Source organism: Phyllobates terribilis, unplaced genomic scaffold, assembly GCF_046119375.1.
Source record: "Phyllobates terribilis strain yellow unplaced genomic scaffold, ASM4611937v1 Scaffold_8__6_contigs__length_399053987, whole genome shotgun sequence".
NCBI classification, from domain to species: Eukaryota; Metazoa; Chordata; class Amphibia; order Anura; family Dendrobatidae; genus Phyllobates; species Phyllobates terribilis.
Window position 1 is genome coordinate 397,830,514 of NW_027362768.1, and position 16,405 is coordinate 397,846,918.

General features: G+C 51.4%; 1 protein-coding gene across 2 annotated transcripts in view; it reads right to left on the reverse strand.

Annotated features, from left to right (window-relative positions):
* BSN (bassoon presynaptic cytomatrix protein) overlaps positions 1–16,405 on the reverse strand; it is a 518,262-nt gene that overhangs the window by 108,014 nt on the left and 393,843 nt on the right. For both annotated transcript variants that reach the window (XR_012247824.1, XM_073645231.1), the window contains exons 7-8: positions 15,144–16,063; positions 14,436–14,532 (exon numbers count right to left, since the gene is read on the reverse strand). Coding sequence is in view for 1 of the 2 variants with exons in the window: in XM_073645231.1 (XP_073501332.1) it covers positions 14,436–14,532; positions 15,144–16,063 (1,017 nt within the window). In the remaining variant the exon portion in view is untranslated. The remainder of the gene's footprint in view (positions 1–14,435; positions 14,533–15,143; positions 16,064–16,405) is intronic.

Genomic DNA, 16,405 nt, shown 5'->3' on the forward strand with positions numbered 1-16,405 from the left:
CCAGAAGCACTGACACCAAGAGGTCCTGACACCCAGAGGCACTGACACCGAGAGGTCCTGACACCGAGAGGTCCTGACACCGAGAGGTCCTGACACCCAGAGGTCCTGACACCCAGAGGCACTGACATCCAGTGGTCCTAACATCCAGTGGTCCTGACACCCAGAGGTCCTGACATCCAGTGGTCCTAACACCCAGTGGTCTTGATACCCAAAGGTCCTGACATCCACAGGTCCTGACACCAAGAAATCCTGACACCCAGAAGTCCTAACACCCAGATGTCCTGACACCTATGGTCCTGACACCCAGTGGTCCTGACACCCAGAAGTCCTAACACCCAGAGGTCCTGACACCCAGAGTTCCTGATACCAAGAGGCGCTGACACCCAGAGGTCCTGATACCAAGAGGTCCTGACACCCAGAGTTCCTGATACCAAGAGGCCCTGACACCCAGAGGTCCTGATACCAAGAGGCACTGACACCCAGAGGTCCTGACACCCAGAGGTACTGATACCAAGAGGCACTGATACCCAAATGTCCTGACACCCAGTGGTCCTGACACCCAGTGGTCCTGACACCCAGAGGTCCTGACACTGAGAGGTCTTGACACCTAGAGACACTAACACCCAGAGGTCCTGACACCCAGAGGCATTGACACCCAGAGGTCCTGACACCCAGAGGCACTAACACCCAGTGGTCCTAACACCCAGAGGTCTTGACACCCAGAGGTCCTGACACCCAGAGGCACTGACACCCAGAGACACTAACACCCAGAGGTCCTGACACCCAGAGGCACTGACACCCAAATGTCCTGACACCTAGAGACACTGACACCCAGAGGTCCTGACACCCAGAGGCACTGACACCCAGAGGTCCTGACACCCAGAGGTCCTGACACCCAGAGGCACTGACACCCAGAGGTCCTGACACCCAGAGGTCCTGACGCCTAGAGACACTAACACCCAGAGGTCCTGACACCCAGAGGCACTGACACCCAGAGGTCCTGAAACCCAGAGGTCCTGACACCCAGAGGTCCTGATACCAAGAAGTCCTGACACCCAGAGGTCCTGACACCTAGAGACACTAACACCTAGAGGTCCTGAAACCCAGAGATCCTGACACCCAGTGGTCCTGACACCCAGAGGTCCTGATACCAATGATACCAAGAGGCACTGACACCCAGAGGTCCTGACACCCAGTGGTCCTGACACCCAGAGGCACTGACACCCAAAGGTCTGACACCTAGAGACACTAACAGCCAGTGGTGCTGACGCCCAGAGGTCCTGACACCCAGAGGTCCTGATACCAAGAGGCACTGACATCCAGAGGTCCTGACACCTAGAGGTCCTGACACCCAGAGGTCCTGACACCTAGAGGTCCTGACACCCAGAGGTCCTGACACCCAGAGGTCCTGACATCCAGAGGTCCTGACACCCAAAGGCACTGACACCCAGAGGTCCTGACACCCAGAGGTCCTGTCACCCAGAGGCACTGACACCCAGAGGCACTGACACCGAGAGGTCCTGACACCCAGAGGCACTGACACCCAGAGGCACTGACACCGAGAGGTCCTGACACTGAGAGACACTAACACCCAGAGGTCCTGACACCCAGAGGCACTGACACCCAGAGGTCCTGACACCCAGAGGTCCTGACACCCAGAGGCACTGACACCCAGAGGTCCTGATACCAAGAGGTACTGACACCCAGAGGTCCTGACACCCAGAGGCACTGACACCCAGAGGTCCTGACACCCAGAGCTCCTGACACCTAGAGACACTAACACCCAGAGGTCCTGACACCCAGAGGCACTGACACCCAGAGGTGATGACACCCAGAGGCACTGACACGGAGAGGTCCTGACACCCAGAGACACTAACACCCAGAGGTCCTGACACCCAGAGGTCCTGACACCCAGAGGCAATGACACCTAGAGGTCCTGACATCCAGTGGTCCTGACACCCAGAGGTCCTGACATCCAGTGGTCCTGACACCCAGAGGTCCTGACATCCAGTGGTCCTAACACCCAGTGGTTCTGACACCCAGAGGTCCTAACACCCAGTGGTCCTGACACCCAGAGGTCCTGACATCCAGTGGTCCTAACACCCAGTGGTCCTGACACCCAGAGGTCCTGACATCCAGAGGTCCTGACATCCAGAGGTCCTGATACCCAGAGGTCCTGACACCCAAAGATCCTGACATCCAGAAGTCCTAACACCCAGATGTCCTGACACCCAGTAGTCCTGACACCCAGTGGTCTTGACACCCAGAAGTCCTAACACCCAGAGGTCCTGACACCCAGAGGTCCTGATACCAAGAGGCACTGACACCCAGAGGTCCTGACACCTGGAGGTCCTGATACCAAGAGGCACTGATACCCAGAGGTCCAGACACCCTGTGGTCCTGACACCCAGAGGCACTGACACCCAGAGGTCCTGATACCAAGAGGTCCTTATACCAAGAGGCACTGACACCTAGAGGTCCTGACATCCAGTGGTCCTAACTCCCAGAGGTCCTGACACCCAGTGGTCCTAACACCCAGTGGACCTGACACCCCGAGGTCCTGATACCAAGAAGAACTGACACCCAGAGGTCCTGACACCCAGAGTCACTGACACCCAAAGGTCCTGACACCGAGAGGTCCTGATACCCAGAGGAACTAACACCCAGTGGTCCTAACACCCAGAGGTCCTGACACCCAGTGGTCCTAACACCCAGAGGTCCTGACACCCAGAGGTCCGGACACCCAGAAGTCCTAACACCCAGAGGTCCTGACACCCAGGGGTCCTGACACCCAGAGATCCTGACACCCAGAGATCCTGACACCCAGTGGTCCTGACACCCAGTGGTCCTAACACCCAGAGGCACTAACACCCAGAGGTCCTGACACCCAGAGGTCCGGACACCCAGAAGTCCTAACACCCAGAGGTCCTGACACCCAGTGGTCCTGACACCCAGAGGTCCTGACACCCAGAGACACTAACACCCAGAGGTCCTGACACCCAGAGGCATTGACACCCAGAGGTCCTGACACCCAGAGGCACTAACACCCAGTGGTCCTAACACCCAGAGGTCTTGACACCCAGAGGTCCTGACACCCAGAGGCACTGACACCCAGAGACACTAACACCCAGAGGTCCTGACACCCAGAGGCACTGACACCCAAATGTCCTGACACCTAGAGACACTGACACCCAGAGGTCCTGACACCCAGAGGCACTGACACCCAGAGGTCCTGACACCCAGAGGTCCTGACACCCAGAGGCACTGACACCCAGAGGTCCTGACACCCAGAGGTCCTGACACCCAGAGGCACTGACACCCAGAGGTCCTGAAACCCAGAGGTCCTGACACCCAGAGGTCCTGATACCAAGAAGTCCTGACACCCAGAGGTCCTGACACCTAGAGACACTAACACCTAGAGGTCCTGAAACCCAGAGATCCTGACACCCAGTGGTCCTGACACCCAGAGGTCCTGATACCAATGATACCAAGAGGCACTGACACCCAGAGGTCCTGACACCCAGTGGTCCTGACACCCAGAGGCACTGACACCCAAAGGTCTGACACCTAGAGACACTAACAGCCAGTGGTGCTGACGCCCAGAGGTCCTGACACCCAGAGGTCCTGATACCAAGAGGCACTGACACCCAGAGGTCCTGACACCTAGAGGTCCTGACACCCAGAGGTCCTGACACCTAGAGGTCCTGACACCCAGAGGTCCTGACACCCAGAGGTCCTGACATCCAGAGGTCCTGACACCCAAAGGCACTGACACCCAGAGGTCCTGACACCCAGAGGTCCTGTCACCCAGAGGCACTGACACCCAGAGGCACTGACACCGAGAGGTCCTGACACCCAGAGGCACTGACACCCAGAGGCACTGACACCGAGAGGTCCTGACACTGAGAGACACTAACACCCAGAGGTCCTGACACCCAGAGGCACTGACACCCAGAGGTCCTGACACCCAGAGGTCCTGACACCCAGAGGCACTGACACCCAGAGGTCCTGATACCAAGAGGTACTGACACCCAGAGGTCCTGACACCCAGAGGCACTGACACCCAGAGGTCCTGACACCCAGAGCTCCTGACACCTAGAGACACTAACACCCAGAGGTCCTGACACCCAGAGGCACTGACACCCAGAGGTGATGACACCCAGAGGCACTGACACGGAGAGGTCCTGACACCCAGAGACACTAACACCCAGAGGTCCTGACACCCAGAGGTCCTGACACCCAGAGGCAATGACACCTAGAGGTCCTGACATCCAGTGGTCCTGACACCCAGAGGTCCTGACATCCAGTGGTCCTGACACCCAGAGGTCCTGACATCCAGTGGTCCTAACACCCAGTGGTCCTGACACCCAGAGGTCCTAACACCCAGTGGTCCTGACACCCAGAGGTCCTGACATCCAGTGGTCCTAACACCCAGTGGTCCTGACACCCAGAGGTCCTGACATCCAGAGGTCCTGACATCCAGAGGTCCTGATACCCAGAGGTCCTGACACCCAAAGATCCTGACATCCAGAAGTCCTAACACCCAGATGTCCTGACACCCAGTAGTCCTGACACCCAGTGGTCTTGACACCCAGAAGTCCTAACACCCAGAGGTCCTGACACCCAGAGGTCCTGATACCAAGAGGCACTGACACCCAGAGGTCCTGACACCTGGAGGTCCTGATACCAAGAGGCACTGATACCCAGAGGTCCAGACACCCTGTGGTCCTGACACCCAGAGGTCCTGACACCTAAAGGTCCTGACACCCAAATGTCCTGACACCCAGAGGCACTGACACCCAGAGGTCCTGACACCTAGAGACACTAACACCCAGAGGTACTGACACCTAGAGACACTAACACCCAGAGGTCCTGATACCAAGAGGCACTGATACCCAGAGGTCCAGACACCCTGTGGTCCTGACACCCAGAGGTCCTGACACCTAAAGGTCCTGACACCCAAAGGTCCAGACACCCAGAGGCACTGACACCCAGAGGTCCTGACACCTAGAGACACTAACACCCAGAGGTACTGACACCTAGAGACACTAACACCCAGAGGTCCTGACACCCAGAGGTCCTGACACCCAGAGGCAATGACACCTAGAGGTCCTGACACCTAGAGGTCCTGACATCCAGTGGTCCTAACACCCAGTGGTCCTGACACCCAGAGGTCCTTACATCCAGTGGTCCTAACACCCAGTGGTCCTGACACCCAGAGGTCCTGACATTCAGAGGTCCTGACATCCAGAGGTCCTGATACCCAGAGGTCCTGACACCCAAAGATCCTGACACCCAGAAGTCCTAACACCCAGATGTCCTGACACCCAGTAGTCCTGACACCCAGTGGTCTTGACACCCAGAAGTCCTAACACCCAGAGGTCCTGACACCCAGAGGTCCTGATACCAAGAGGCACTGACACCCAGAGGTCCTGACACCTGGAGGTCCTGATACCAAGAGGCACTGATACCCAGAGGTCCAGACACCCTGTGGTCCTGACACCCAGAGGTCCTGACACCCAAAGGTCCTGACACCCAAAGGTCCTGACACCCAGAGGCACTGACACCCAGAGGTCCTGACACCTAGAGACACTAACACCCAGAGGTACTGACACCTAGAGACATTAACACCCAGAGGTCCTGACACCCAGAGTTCCTGACACCCAGAGTTCCTGACACCCAGAGGTCCTGACACCCAGAGGCACTGACACCCAGAGGCACTGACACCCAGAGGCACTGACACCCAGAGGTCCTGACACCCAGAGGCACTGACACCCAGAGGTCCTGATACCAAGAGGTCCTTATACCAAGAGGCACTGACACTTAGAGGTCCTGACATCCAGTGGTCCTAACTCCCAGAGGTCCTGACACCCAGTGGTCCTAACACCCAGTGGACCTGACACCCCGAGGTCCTGATACCAAGAAGAACTGACACCCAGAGGTCCTGACACCCAGAGTCACTGACACCCAAAGGTCCTGACACCGAGAGGTCCTGATACCCAGAGGAACTAACACCCAGTGGTCCTAACACCCAGAGGTCCTGACACCCAGTGGTCCTAACACCCAGAGGTCCTGACACCCAGAGGTCCGGACACCCAGAAGTCCTAACACCCAGAGGTCCTGACACCCAGGGGTCCTGACACCCAGAGATCCTGACACCCAGAGATCCTGACACCCAGTGGTCCTGACACCCAGTGGTCCTAACACCCAGAGGCACTAACACCCAGAGGTCCTGACACCCAGAGGTCCGGACACCCAGAAGTCCTAACACCCAGAGGTCCTGACACCCAGTGGTCCTGACACCCAGAGGTCCTGACACCCAGAGGCACTAACACCCAGTGGTCCTAACACCCAGAGGTCCTGACACCCAGTGGTCCTAACACCCAGAGGTCCTGACACCCAGAGGTCCGGACACCTAGAAGTCCTAACACCCAGAGGTCCTGACACCCAGGGGTCCTGACACCCAGAGATCCTGACACCCAGTGGTCCTAACACCCAGTGGTCCTGACACCCAGTGGTCCTGATGTGGTCCTGACACCCAGAGGTCCTGATACCAAAAGGTCCTGACACCCAGAGGTCCTGACACCCAGAGGTCCTGACACCCAGAGATCCTGACACCGAGAGGTCCTGACACCCAGAGGCACTGACACCCAGAGGTCCTGACACCCAGAGGCACTGACACCCAGAGGTCCTGACACCCAGAGGTCCTGATACCAAAAGGTCCTGACACCCAGAGATCCTGACACCCAGAGGTCCTGACACCCAGAGGTCCTGACACCCAGAGGTCCTGACACGCAGAGGCACTAACATCCAGTGGTCCTGACACCCAGAGGTCCTGACACCCAGAGGTCCTGACACCCAGAGGTCCTGACACGCAGAGGCACTAACATCCAGTGGTCCTGACACCCAGAGGCACTGACAACTTTCAAGGCATAAAGCTGTGTAAACTCTGCCACCATCTTGCACCAGCCTTCCACAAACTTCTGGTGCCATTGAACATACTTATTCATAGTTACGTAGGTTGAGAAAAGTCCTCAGTCCATCGAGTTCAACCTTTCTCCAACGACTGTACATTGTGTCACTAAATTATCTATAACCCACAATGTTCTGTGTAGTGAGGAATCCTCCGGCCCTGTATAAAGCTGTTATAGTGTCGGCCCCTGTATAAAGCTGTTATAGTGTCGGCCCCTGTATAAATCTGTTATAGTGTCGGCTCCTGTATAAGGCTGTTATAGTGTCGGCTCCTGTATAAAGCTGTTATAGTGTCGGCCCCTGTATAAAGCTGTTATAGTGTCTGCCCCTGTATAAAGCTGTTATAGTGTCGGCCCCTGTATAAAGCTGTTATAGTGTCGGCCCCTGTATAAAGCTGTTATAGTGTCGACCCCTGTATAAAGCTGTTATAGTGTCGGCCCCTGTATAAAGCTGTTATAGTGTCGGCCCCTGTATAAAGCTGTTATAGTGTCGACCCCTGTATAAAGCTGTTATAGTGTCGGCTCCTGTATAAAGCTGTTATAGTGTCGGCTCCTGTATAAAGCTGTTATAGTGTCGGCTCTTGTATAAAGCTGTTCTAGTGTCGGCTCTTGTATAAAGCTGTTATAGTGTCGGCCCCTGTATAAAGCTGTTATAGTGTCGGCCCCTGTATAAAGCTGTTATAGTGTCGGCCCCTGTATAAAGCTGTTATAGTGTCGGCCCCTGTATAAAGCTGTTATAGTGTCGGCCCCTGTATAAAGCTGTTATAGTGTCGGCCCCTGTATAAAGCTGTTATAGTGTCGGCCCCTGTATAAAGCTGTTATAGTGTCGCCCCTGTATAAAGCTGTTATAGTGTCGGCCCCTGTATAAAGCTGTTATAGTGTCGGCCCCTGTATAAAGCTGTTATAGTGTCGCCCCTGTATAAAGCTGTTATAGTGTCTGCCCCTGTATAAAGCTGTTATAGTGTCTGCCCCTGTATAAAGCTGTTATAGTGTCGGCCCCTGTATAAAGCTGTTATAGTGTCGGCCCCTGTATAAAGCTGTTATAGTGTCGGCCCCTGTATAAAGCTGTTATAGTGTCTGCCCCTGTATAAAGCTGTTATAGTGTCGGCCCCTGTATAAAGCTGTTATAGTGTCGGCCCCTGTATAAAGCTGTTATAGTGTCTGCCCCTGTATAAAGCTGTTATAGTGTCGGCTCTTGTATAAAGCTGTTATAGTGTCGGCCCCTGTATAAAGCTGTTATAGTGTCGGCCCCTGTATAAAGCTGTTATAGTGTCTGCCCCTGTATAAAGCTGTTATAGTGTCGGCCCCTGTATAAAGCTGTTATAGTGTCTGCCCCTGTATAAAGCTGTTATAGTGTCGGCTCCTGTATAAAGCTGTTATAGTGTCGGCCCCTGTATAAAGCTGTTATAGTGTCGGCCCCTGTATAAAGCTGTTATAGTGTCTGCCCCTGTATAAAGCTGTTATAGTGTCGGCCCCTGTATAAAGCTGTTATAGTGTCGGCTCCTGTATAAAGCTGTTATAGTGTCGGCCCCTGTATAAAGCTGTTATAGTGTCGGCCCCTGTATAAAGCTGTTATAGTGTCGGCTCCTGTATAAAGCTGTTATAGTGTCGGCTCCTGTATAAAGCTGTTATAGTGTCGGCCCCTGTATAAAGCTGTTATAGTGTCTGCCCCTGTATAAAGCTGTTATAGTGTCGGCCCCTGTATAAAGCTGTTATAGTGTCTGCCCCTGTATAAAGCTGTTATAGTGTCGGCTCCTGTATAAAGCTGTTATAGTGTCGGCCCCTGTATAAAGCTGTTATAGTGTCTGCCCCTGTATAAAGCTGTTATAGTGTCGGCCCCTGTATAAAGCTGTTATAGTGTCGGCCCCTGTATAAAGCTGTTATAGTGTCGGCCCCTGTATAAAGCTGTTATAGTGTCGGCCCCTGTATAAAGCTGTTATAGTGTCTGCCCCTGTATAAAGCTGTTATAGTGTCGGCCCCTGTATAAAGCTGTTATAGTGTCTGCCCCTGTATAAAGCTGTTATAGTGTCGGCCCCTGTATAAAGCTGTTATAGTGTCGGCCCCTGTATAAAGCTGTTATAGTGTCGGCCCCTGTATAAAGCTGTTATAGTGTCGGCCCCTGTATAAAGCTGTTATAGTGTCGGCCCCTGTATAAAGCTGTTATAGTGTCGGCCCCTGTATAAAGCTGTTATAGTGTCGGCTCCTGTATAAAGCTGTTATAGTGTCGGCTCCTGTATAAAGCTGTTATAGTGTCGGCCCCTGTATAAAGCTGTTATAGTGTCGGCCCCTGTATAAAGCTGTTATAGTGTCGGCCCCTGTATAAAGCTGTTATAGTGTCGGCCCCTGTATAAAGCTGTTATAGTGTCTGCCCCTGTATAAAGCTGTTATAGTGTCGGCCCCTGTATAAAGCTGTTATAGTGTCGGCCCCTGTATAAAGCTGTTATAGTGTCGGCTCCTGTATAAAGCTGTTATAGTGTCGGCTCCTGTATAAAGCTGTTATAGTGTCGGCCCTGTATAAAGCTGTTATAGTGTCGGCTCCTGTATAAAGCTGTTATAGTGTCGGCCCCTGTATAAAGCAGTTATAGTGTCGGCCCCTGTATAAAGCCGTTATAGTGTCGGCCCCTGTATAAAGCCGTTATAGTGTCGGCCCCTGTATAAAGCCGTTATAGCGTCGGCCCCTGTATAAAGCCGTTATAGTGTCGGCTCCTGTATAAACCTGTTATAGTGTCGGCCCCTGTATAAAGCTGTTATAGCGTCGGCCCCTGTATAAAGCTGTTATAGCGTCGGCCCCTGTATAAAGCTGTTATAGCGTCGGCCCCTGTATAAAGCTGTTATAGTGTCTGCCCCTGTATAAAGCTGTTATAGTGTCGGCTCCTGTATAAAGCTGTTATAGTGTCGGCCCCTGTATACTGCTGTTATAGTGTCGGCTCCTGTATAAAGCCGTTATAGCGTCGGCCCCTGTATAAAGCTGTTATAGTGTCGGCCCCTGTATAAAGCCGTTATAGTGTCGGCCCTGTATAAAGCCGTTATAGCGTCGGCCCCTGTATAAAGCTGTTATAGTGTCGGCCCCTGTATAAAGCCGTTATAGTGTCGGCTCCTGTATAAAGCTATTATAGTGTCGGCTCCTGTATAAAGCTGTTATAGTGTCGGCCCCTGTATAAAGCTATTATAGTGTCGGCTCCTGTATAAAGCTATTATAGTGTCGGCTCCTGTATAAAGCTGTTATAGTGTCGGCCCCTGTATAAAGCCGTTATAGCGTCGGCCCCTGTATAAAGCCGTTATAGTGTCGGCTCCTGTATAAAGCTATTATAGTGTCGGCTCCTGTATAAAGCTGTTATAGTGTCGGCCCCTGTATAAAGCCGTTATAGTGTCGGCCCTGTATAAAGCCGTTATAGCGTCGGCCCCTGTATAAAGCCGTTATAGCGTCGGCTCCTGTATAAAGCTATTATAGTGTCGGCTCCTGTATAAAGCTGTTATAGTGTCGGCCCCTGTATAAAGCTGTTATAATGTCGGCTCCTGTATAAAGCTGTTATAGCGTCGGCCCCTGTATAAAGCTGTTATAGCGTCGGCCCCTGTATAAAGCTGTTATAGCGTCGGCCCCTGTATAAAGCTGTTATAGCGTCGGCCCCTGTATAAAGCTGTTATAGCGTCGGCCCCTGTATAAAGCTGTTATAGCGTCGGCCCCTGTATAAAGCTGTTATAGCGTCGGCCCCTGTATAAAGCTGTTATAGTGTCGGCTCCTGTATAAAGCTGTTATAGTGTCGGCCCCTGTATAAAGCTGTTATAGTGTCGGCCCCTGTATAAAGCCGTTATAGTGTCGGCCCCTGTATAAAGCTGTTATAGTGTCGGCCCCTGTATAAAGCTGTTATAGTGTCGGCCCCTGTATAAAGCTGTTATAGTGTCGACCCCTGTATAAAGCTGTTATAGCGTCGGCCCCTGTATAAAGCAGTTATAGCGTCGGCCCCTGTATAAAGCCGTTATAGTGTCGGCCCCTGTATAAAGCTGTTATAGTGTCGGCCCCTGTATAAAGCCGTTATAGTGTCGGCCCCTGTATAAAGCAGTTATAGTGTCGGCCCCTGTATAAAGCCGTTATAGTGTCGGCCCCTGTATAAAGCCGTTATAGTGTCGGCTCCTGTATAAAGCTGTTATAGTGTCGGCCCCTGTATAAAGCTGTTATAGTGTCGGCCCCTGTATAAAGCCGTTATAGTGTCGGCCCCTGTATAAAGCTGTTATAGTGTCGGCCCCTGTATAAAGCCGTTATAGTGTCGGCCCCTGTATAAAGCTGTTATAGTGTCGCCCCTGTATAAAGCTGTTATAGTGTCGGCCCCTGTATAAAGCTGTTATAGTGTCGGCTCCTGTATAAAGCTGTTATAGTGTCGGCCCCTGTATAAAGCTGTTATAGTGTCGGCCCCTGTATAAAGCTGTTATAGTGTCGGCCCCTGTATAAAGCTGTTATAGTGTCGGCCCCTGTATAAAGCCGTTATAGTGTCGACCCCTGTATAAAGCTGTTATAGCGTCGGCCCCTGTATAAAGCAGTTATAGCGTCGGCCCCTGTATAAAGCCGTTATAGTGTCGGCCCCTGTATAAAGCCGTTATAGTGTCGGCCCCTGTATAAAGCAGTTATAGTGTCGGCCCCTGTATAAAGCAGTTATAGTGTCGGCCCCTGTATAAAGCCGTTATAGTGTCGGCCCCTGTATAAAGCCGTTATAGTGTCGGCCCCTGTATAAAGCTGTTATAGTGTCGGCCCCTGTATAAAGCCGTTATAGTGTCGGCCCCTGTATAAAGCTGTTATAGCGTCGGCCCCTGTATAAAGCAGTTATAGTGTCGGCCCCTGTATAAAGCTGTTATAGTGTCGGCTCCTGTATAAAGCTGTTATAGTGTCGGCCCCTGTATAAAGCTGTTATAGTGTCGGCCCCTGTATAAAGCCGTTATAGTGTCGGCCCCTGTATAAAGCTGTTATAGCGTCGGCCCCTGTATAAAGCAGTTATAGTGTCGGCCCCTGTATAAAGCTGTTATAGTGTCGGCCCCTGTATAAAGCTGTTATAGTGTCGGCCCCTGTATAAAGCTGTTATAGTGTCGGCTCCTGTATAAAGCCGTTATAGTGTCTGCCCCTGTATAAAGCTGTTATAGTGTCGCCCCTGTATAAAGCTGTTATAGTGTCGGCCCCTGTATAAAGCTGTTATAGTGTCGGCCCCTGTATAAAGCTGTTATAGTGTCGGCTCCTGTATAAAGCTGTTATAGTGTCGGCCCCTGTATAAAGCTGTTATAGTGTCGGCCCCTGTATAAAGCTGTTATAGTGTCTGCCCTTGTATAAAGCTGTTATAGTGTCGGCCCCTGTATAAAGCCGTTATAGTGTCGGCCCCTGTATAAAGCTGTTATAGTGTCGGCCCCTGTATAAAGCTGTTATAGTGTCGGCCCCTGTATAAAGCTGTTATAGTGTCGGCCCCTGTATAAAGCTGTTATAGTGTCGGCCCCTGTATGAAGCTGTTATAGTGTCGGCCCCTGTATAAAGCTGTTATAGTGTCGGCCCCTGTATAAAGCTGTTATAGTGTCGGCTCTTGTATAAAGCTGTTATAGCGTCGGCTCCTGTATAAAGCTGTTATAGTGTCGGCCCCTGTATAAAGCTGTTATAGTGTCGGCCCCTGTATAAAGCTGTTATAGTGTCGGCCCCTGTATAAAGCTGTTATAGTGTCGGCCCCTGTATAAAGCTGTTATAGTGTCGGCCCCTGTATAAAGCTGTTATAGTGTCGGCCCCTGTATAAAGCTGTTATAGTGTCGGCTCTTGTATAAAGCTGTTATAGCGTCGGCTCCTGTATAAAGCTGTTATAGTGTCGGCCCCTGTATAAAGCTGTTATAGTGTCGGCCCCTGTATAAAGCTGTTATAGTGTCGGCCCCTGTATAAAGCCGTTATAGTGTCGGCCCCTGTATAAAGCTGTTATAGTGTCGGCTCCTGTATAAAGCTGTTATAGTGTCGGCCCCTGTATAAAGCTGTTATAGTGTCAGCTCTTGTATAAAGCTGTTATAGTGTCGGCCCCTGTATAAAGCTGTTATAGTGTCGGCCCCTGTATAAAGCTGTTATAGTGTCGGCTCCTGTATAAAGCTGTTATAGTGTCGGCCCCTGTATAAAGCTGTTATAGTGTCGGCCCCTGTATAAAGCTGTTATAGTGTCGGCCCCTGTATAAAGCTGTTATAGTGTCGGCCCCTGTATAAAGCTGTTATAGTGTCGGCCCCTGTATAAAGCTGTTATAGTGTCGGCCCCTGTATAAAGCTGTTATAGTGTGGGCCCCTGTATAAAGCTGTTAAAGTGTCGGTCCCTGTATAAAGCTGTTATAGTGTCGGCCCCTGTATAAAGCCGTTATAGTGTCGGCCCCTGTATAAAGCTGTTATAGTGTCGGCCCCTGTATAAAGCCGTTATAGTGTCGGCCCCTGTATAAAGCTGTTATAGTGTCGGCCCCTGTATAAAGCTGTTATAGTGTCGGCTCCTGTATAAAGCTGTTATAGTGTCGGCCCCTGTATAAAGCTGTTATAGTGTCGGCTCCTGTATAAAGCTGTTATAGTGTCGGCTCCTGTATAAAGCTGTTATAGTGTGGGCCCCTGTATAAAGCTGTTAAAGTGTCGGTCCCTGTATAAAGCTGTTATAGTGTCGGCCCCTGTATAAAGCCGTTATAGTGTCGGCCCCTGTATAAAGCTGTTATAGTGTCGGCCCCTGTATAAAGCCGTTATAGTGTCGGCCCCTGTATAAAGCTGTTATAGTGTCGGCTCCTGTATAAAGCTGTTATAGTGTCGGCCCCTGTATAAAGCTGTTATAGTGTCGGCTCCTGTATAAAGCTGTTATAGTGTCGGCCCCTGTATAAAGCTGTTATAGTGTCTGCCCCTGTATAAAGCTGTTATAGTGTCGGCCATCACTACCTCTTGTGGTCGGTGTTCCCCAGTCTGACTGCTCTGACTGTAGAGAACCCTTTCCTGTTTAGGTGCCAGAATCAACTTTCTTCCCTCCGTAACGAGCCCCCTGGTCCTTAGTGTGGACTATAGAAGGAATAAGTCCTGTGTCGTCCTCTGTACTGACCAGACACATATTTATACATGTAAATGAGATCTCCTCTGAGGCGTCGTTTTTCTATGCTAAACAAACTCAACTTTTCCAACCTCTCATCATATTCCTGCTCTCTGATGTCCACATCTGATGTCCCCATGATAGGCTACATACACAAGTGACCCTGGCATGGCACCTACAGAACCTCAATCTGCCTCCATTTAGGGCCTCGCAGCTTCGCCCACGTTAGATCACCACCTTAGTACTCTGTGCAGACTGGACTTTCTGGCAAGTGCTGTAGGTGTTTCGGTAACTCTGGTCACCATGTGGTCTCTTCACCATGTATGACGGACGTTCTCTGCAGTCACTACCTCTAGTGATCGGACATGGATCACCCTGATGAGATGTGGTACTGTCTGCTATAGACGCACCTGCAGGAGCGCCTGGCACGGATGTCTGTGGTCCCCTTCCTGCTTGTACCGCCGGCTTTGCTGCCGTTTTGGAGGCCTCCACTGGTTCCACTTTTGGCTGGAATAGATGAAACAAGATTCAAAATATCCAGGAATTCTTCATACATCACCATACATCATGACTTGTACAGACCTTGGAGAACATGTCAGGTCTCTCGGGGGGCTTAAACTGTTCTAGTGAAGTGTATAAATGTGGAGTGTGGGGTCATAGTTTTGGTTGTTTGAGTACCTGTGTGACGGATCGTGGAGGACTTGTAGACTGTGTATAATGCACTGCGGTCTCCTAAGTCAATGTAGCTGAGTCCTAATTAGCGGACATTGGCTTTAATGAATGGCCAACCCTAGTTGCACTGTCTTAATTATGCATCATTTTCTTGTAAAGTTGGCAGAGCAGCAGAATGAGGGCTCTGGGCGGGAGTTGGAAGTAGCAGTAATCATCGGGTCTGGTGCCTGTAATGGAGAAAGTCTCTTCTGGCACCAAAAAAGAGGTCAGTACTATAAATGGCAAGTTATAGGTCGGGACCCGGTTACAGATTTTACACTGGGGCCCGGTGGCTCTAACTTACACCTGGATGACCATATGAGACCTTAGGCAGCACTCATAATAGGTTAGCAAATTGAGGGCGCCTGGTTTGCACTGACCCTGATGTGTCGTGGTGTCTTACTTACTTGTGCAGATGGTGGCGCAGTAGGTTGCAGGGTCTGCTGTGGTTTTGCAGACTGTTGTGGCTGTTGCTGTTGTGGCCGCACTGCGGCCTGTCCTTGTGGACCAGGCTGCTGCTGCTGTTGACGGGAGGCAGTCTGCCCTTGGCTCCCGGCAGTCTGCTGCTGTTGCGGCGGCGGCAACACAGGTGTCCTAATTGGTTGACTTGGTCCTTGCTGATGTGGCGGCTGCTGATGAGTGGTTGGATGTGAAGTAGTTTGATGAGACATGGGCTGATGAGAGGACTGGTGAGACCCTTGCTGTGAAGGTCCAGATACCTGCTGCTGCTGCGGCTGTCTGGAGCTCTGTTGTTGGGGCTGCTGCTGTTGTCTTGCTTGCTGCTGTTGACTAGACTGAGGCTGTCTTGGTTGCTGTGATCCCTGGTGATGAGTGTCAGGTTTTTGTTGTTGCGATATCTGAGATGGCCTCTGAGACTTCTGTGTTTCTGAACCATGGTGATAACTGGAGGATTGCCTTGGCTGTTGAGAATAGTCAGAACTTGGTGGATATCCAGATTGTGATCTAGAATCTGACTGCTTCTTCAAGGATGATGATGACTGTGAATGTGAGCGCGATTCATGTCTCCCTTGATCTCTTGGGTGCTGTTTCGATGATCGTCTAGACTGTTCATCCAGGTGTCGGGAAGAAGAATGCCTTCCAGAATCTCCGTGATGTCGATGGTCTTTTGAGGATGGATGACGAGGCTGAGAGTATTCCTCATGTTGCCACAGATCTTCATCGGGAGGTTCATCGTAATCATGATATGTGTGTTTGACCGGTATTTTCTTCTGTGCCGAGGAATGGCTGCTGTAATACCTTGATCGATCAGAACGAGCTTCTCTTGGTTTATCAAACCAATCAGTTTCTTCCTGACCCAAATGATAGGCTTTAGAAACCAAAAAAAACAAACTGTGGTCAGCTACTGTGACCAACGATGAAGAGGGAGTATACTGAAGCCATGCAATAAAAGTACAAGAATCAGCAAAGGACATGCAAGAGATACATCAAAGTCTGCCACAAAGTACCGGGAGCACACCATGTGGCAACACACAGAAGACAAAGAAAAACCACCTGAACAGCACCATGCGGACACAAAGAAACGGCAAGAAGATGAGGTGGGAAGGCACAGCATGCAAACGCAGGAAAAGGCAGATCTCTCTAGACTTGCATTAAACAATAGAAATGAGGTAATCATCTCCAGCATGCTGAGACGTCACCACTCCTAGTC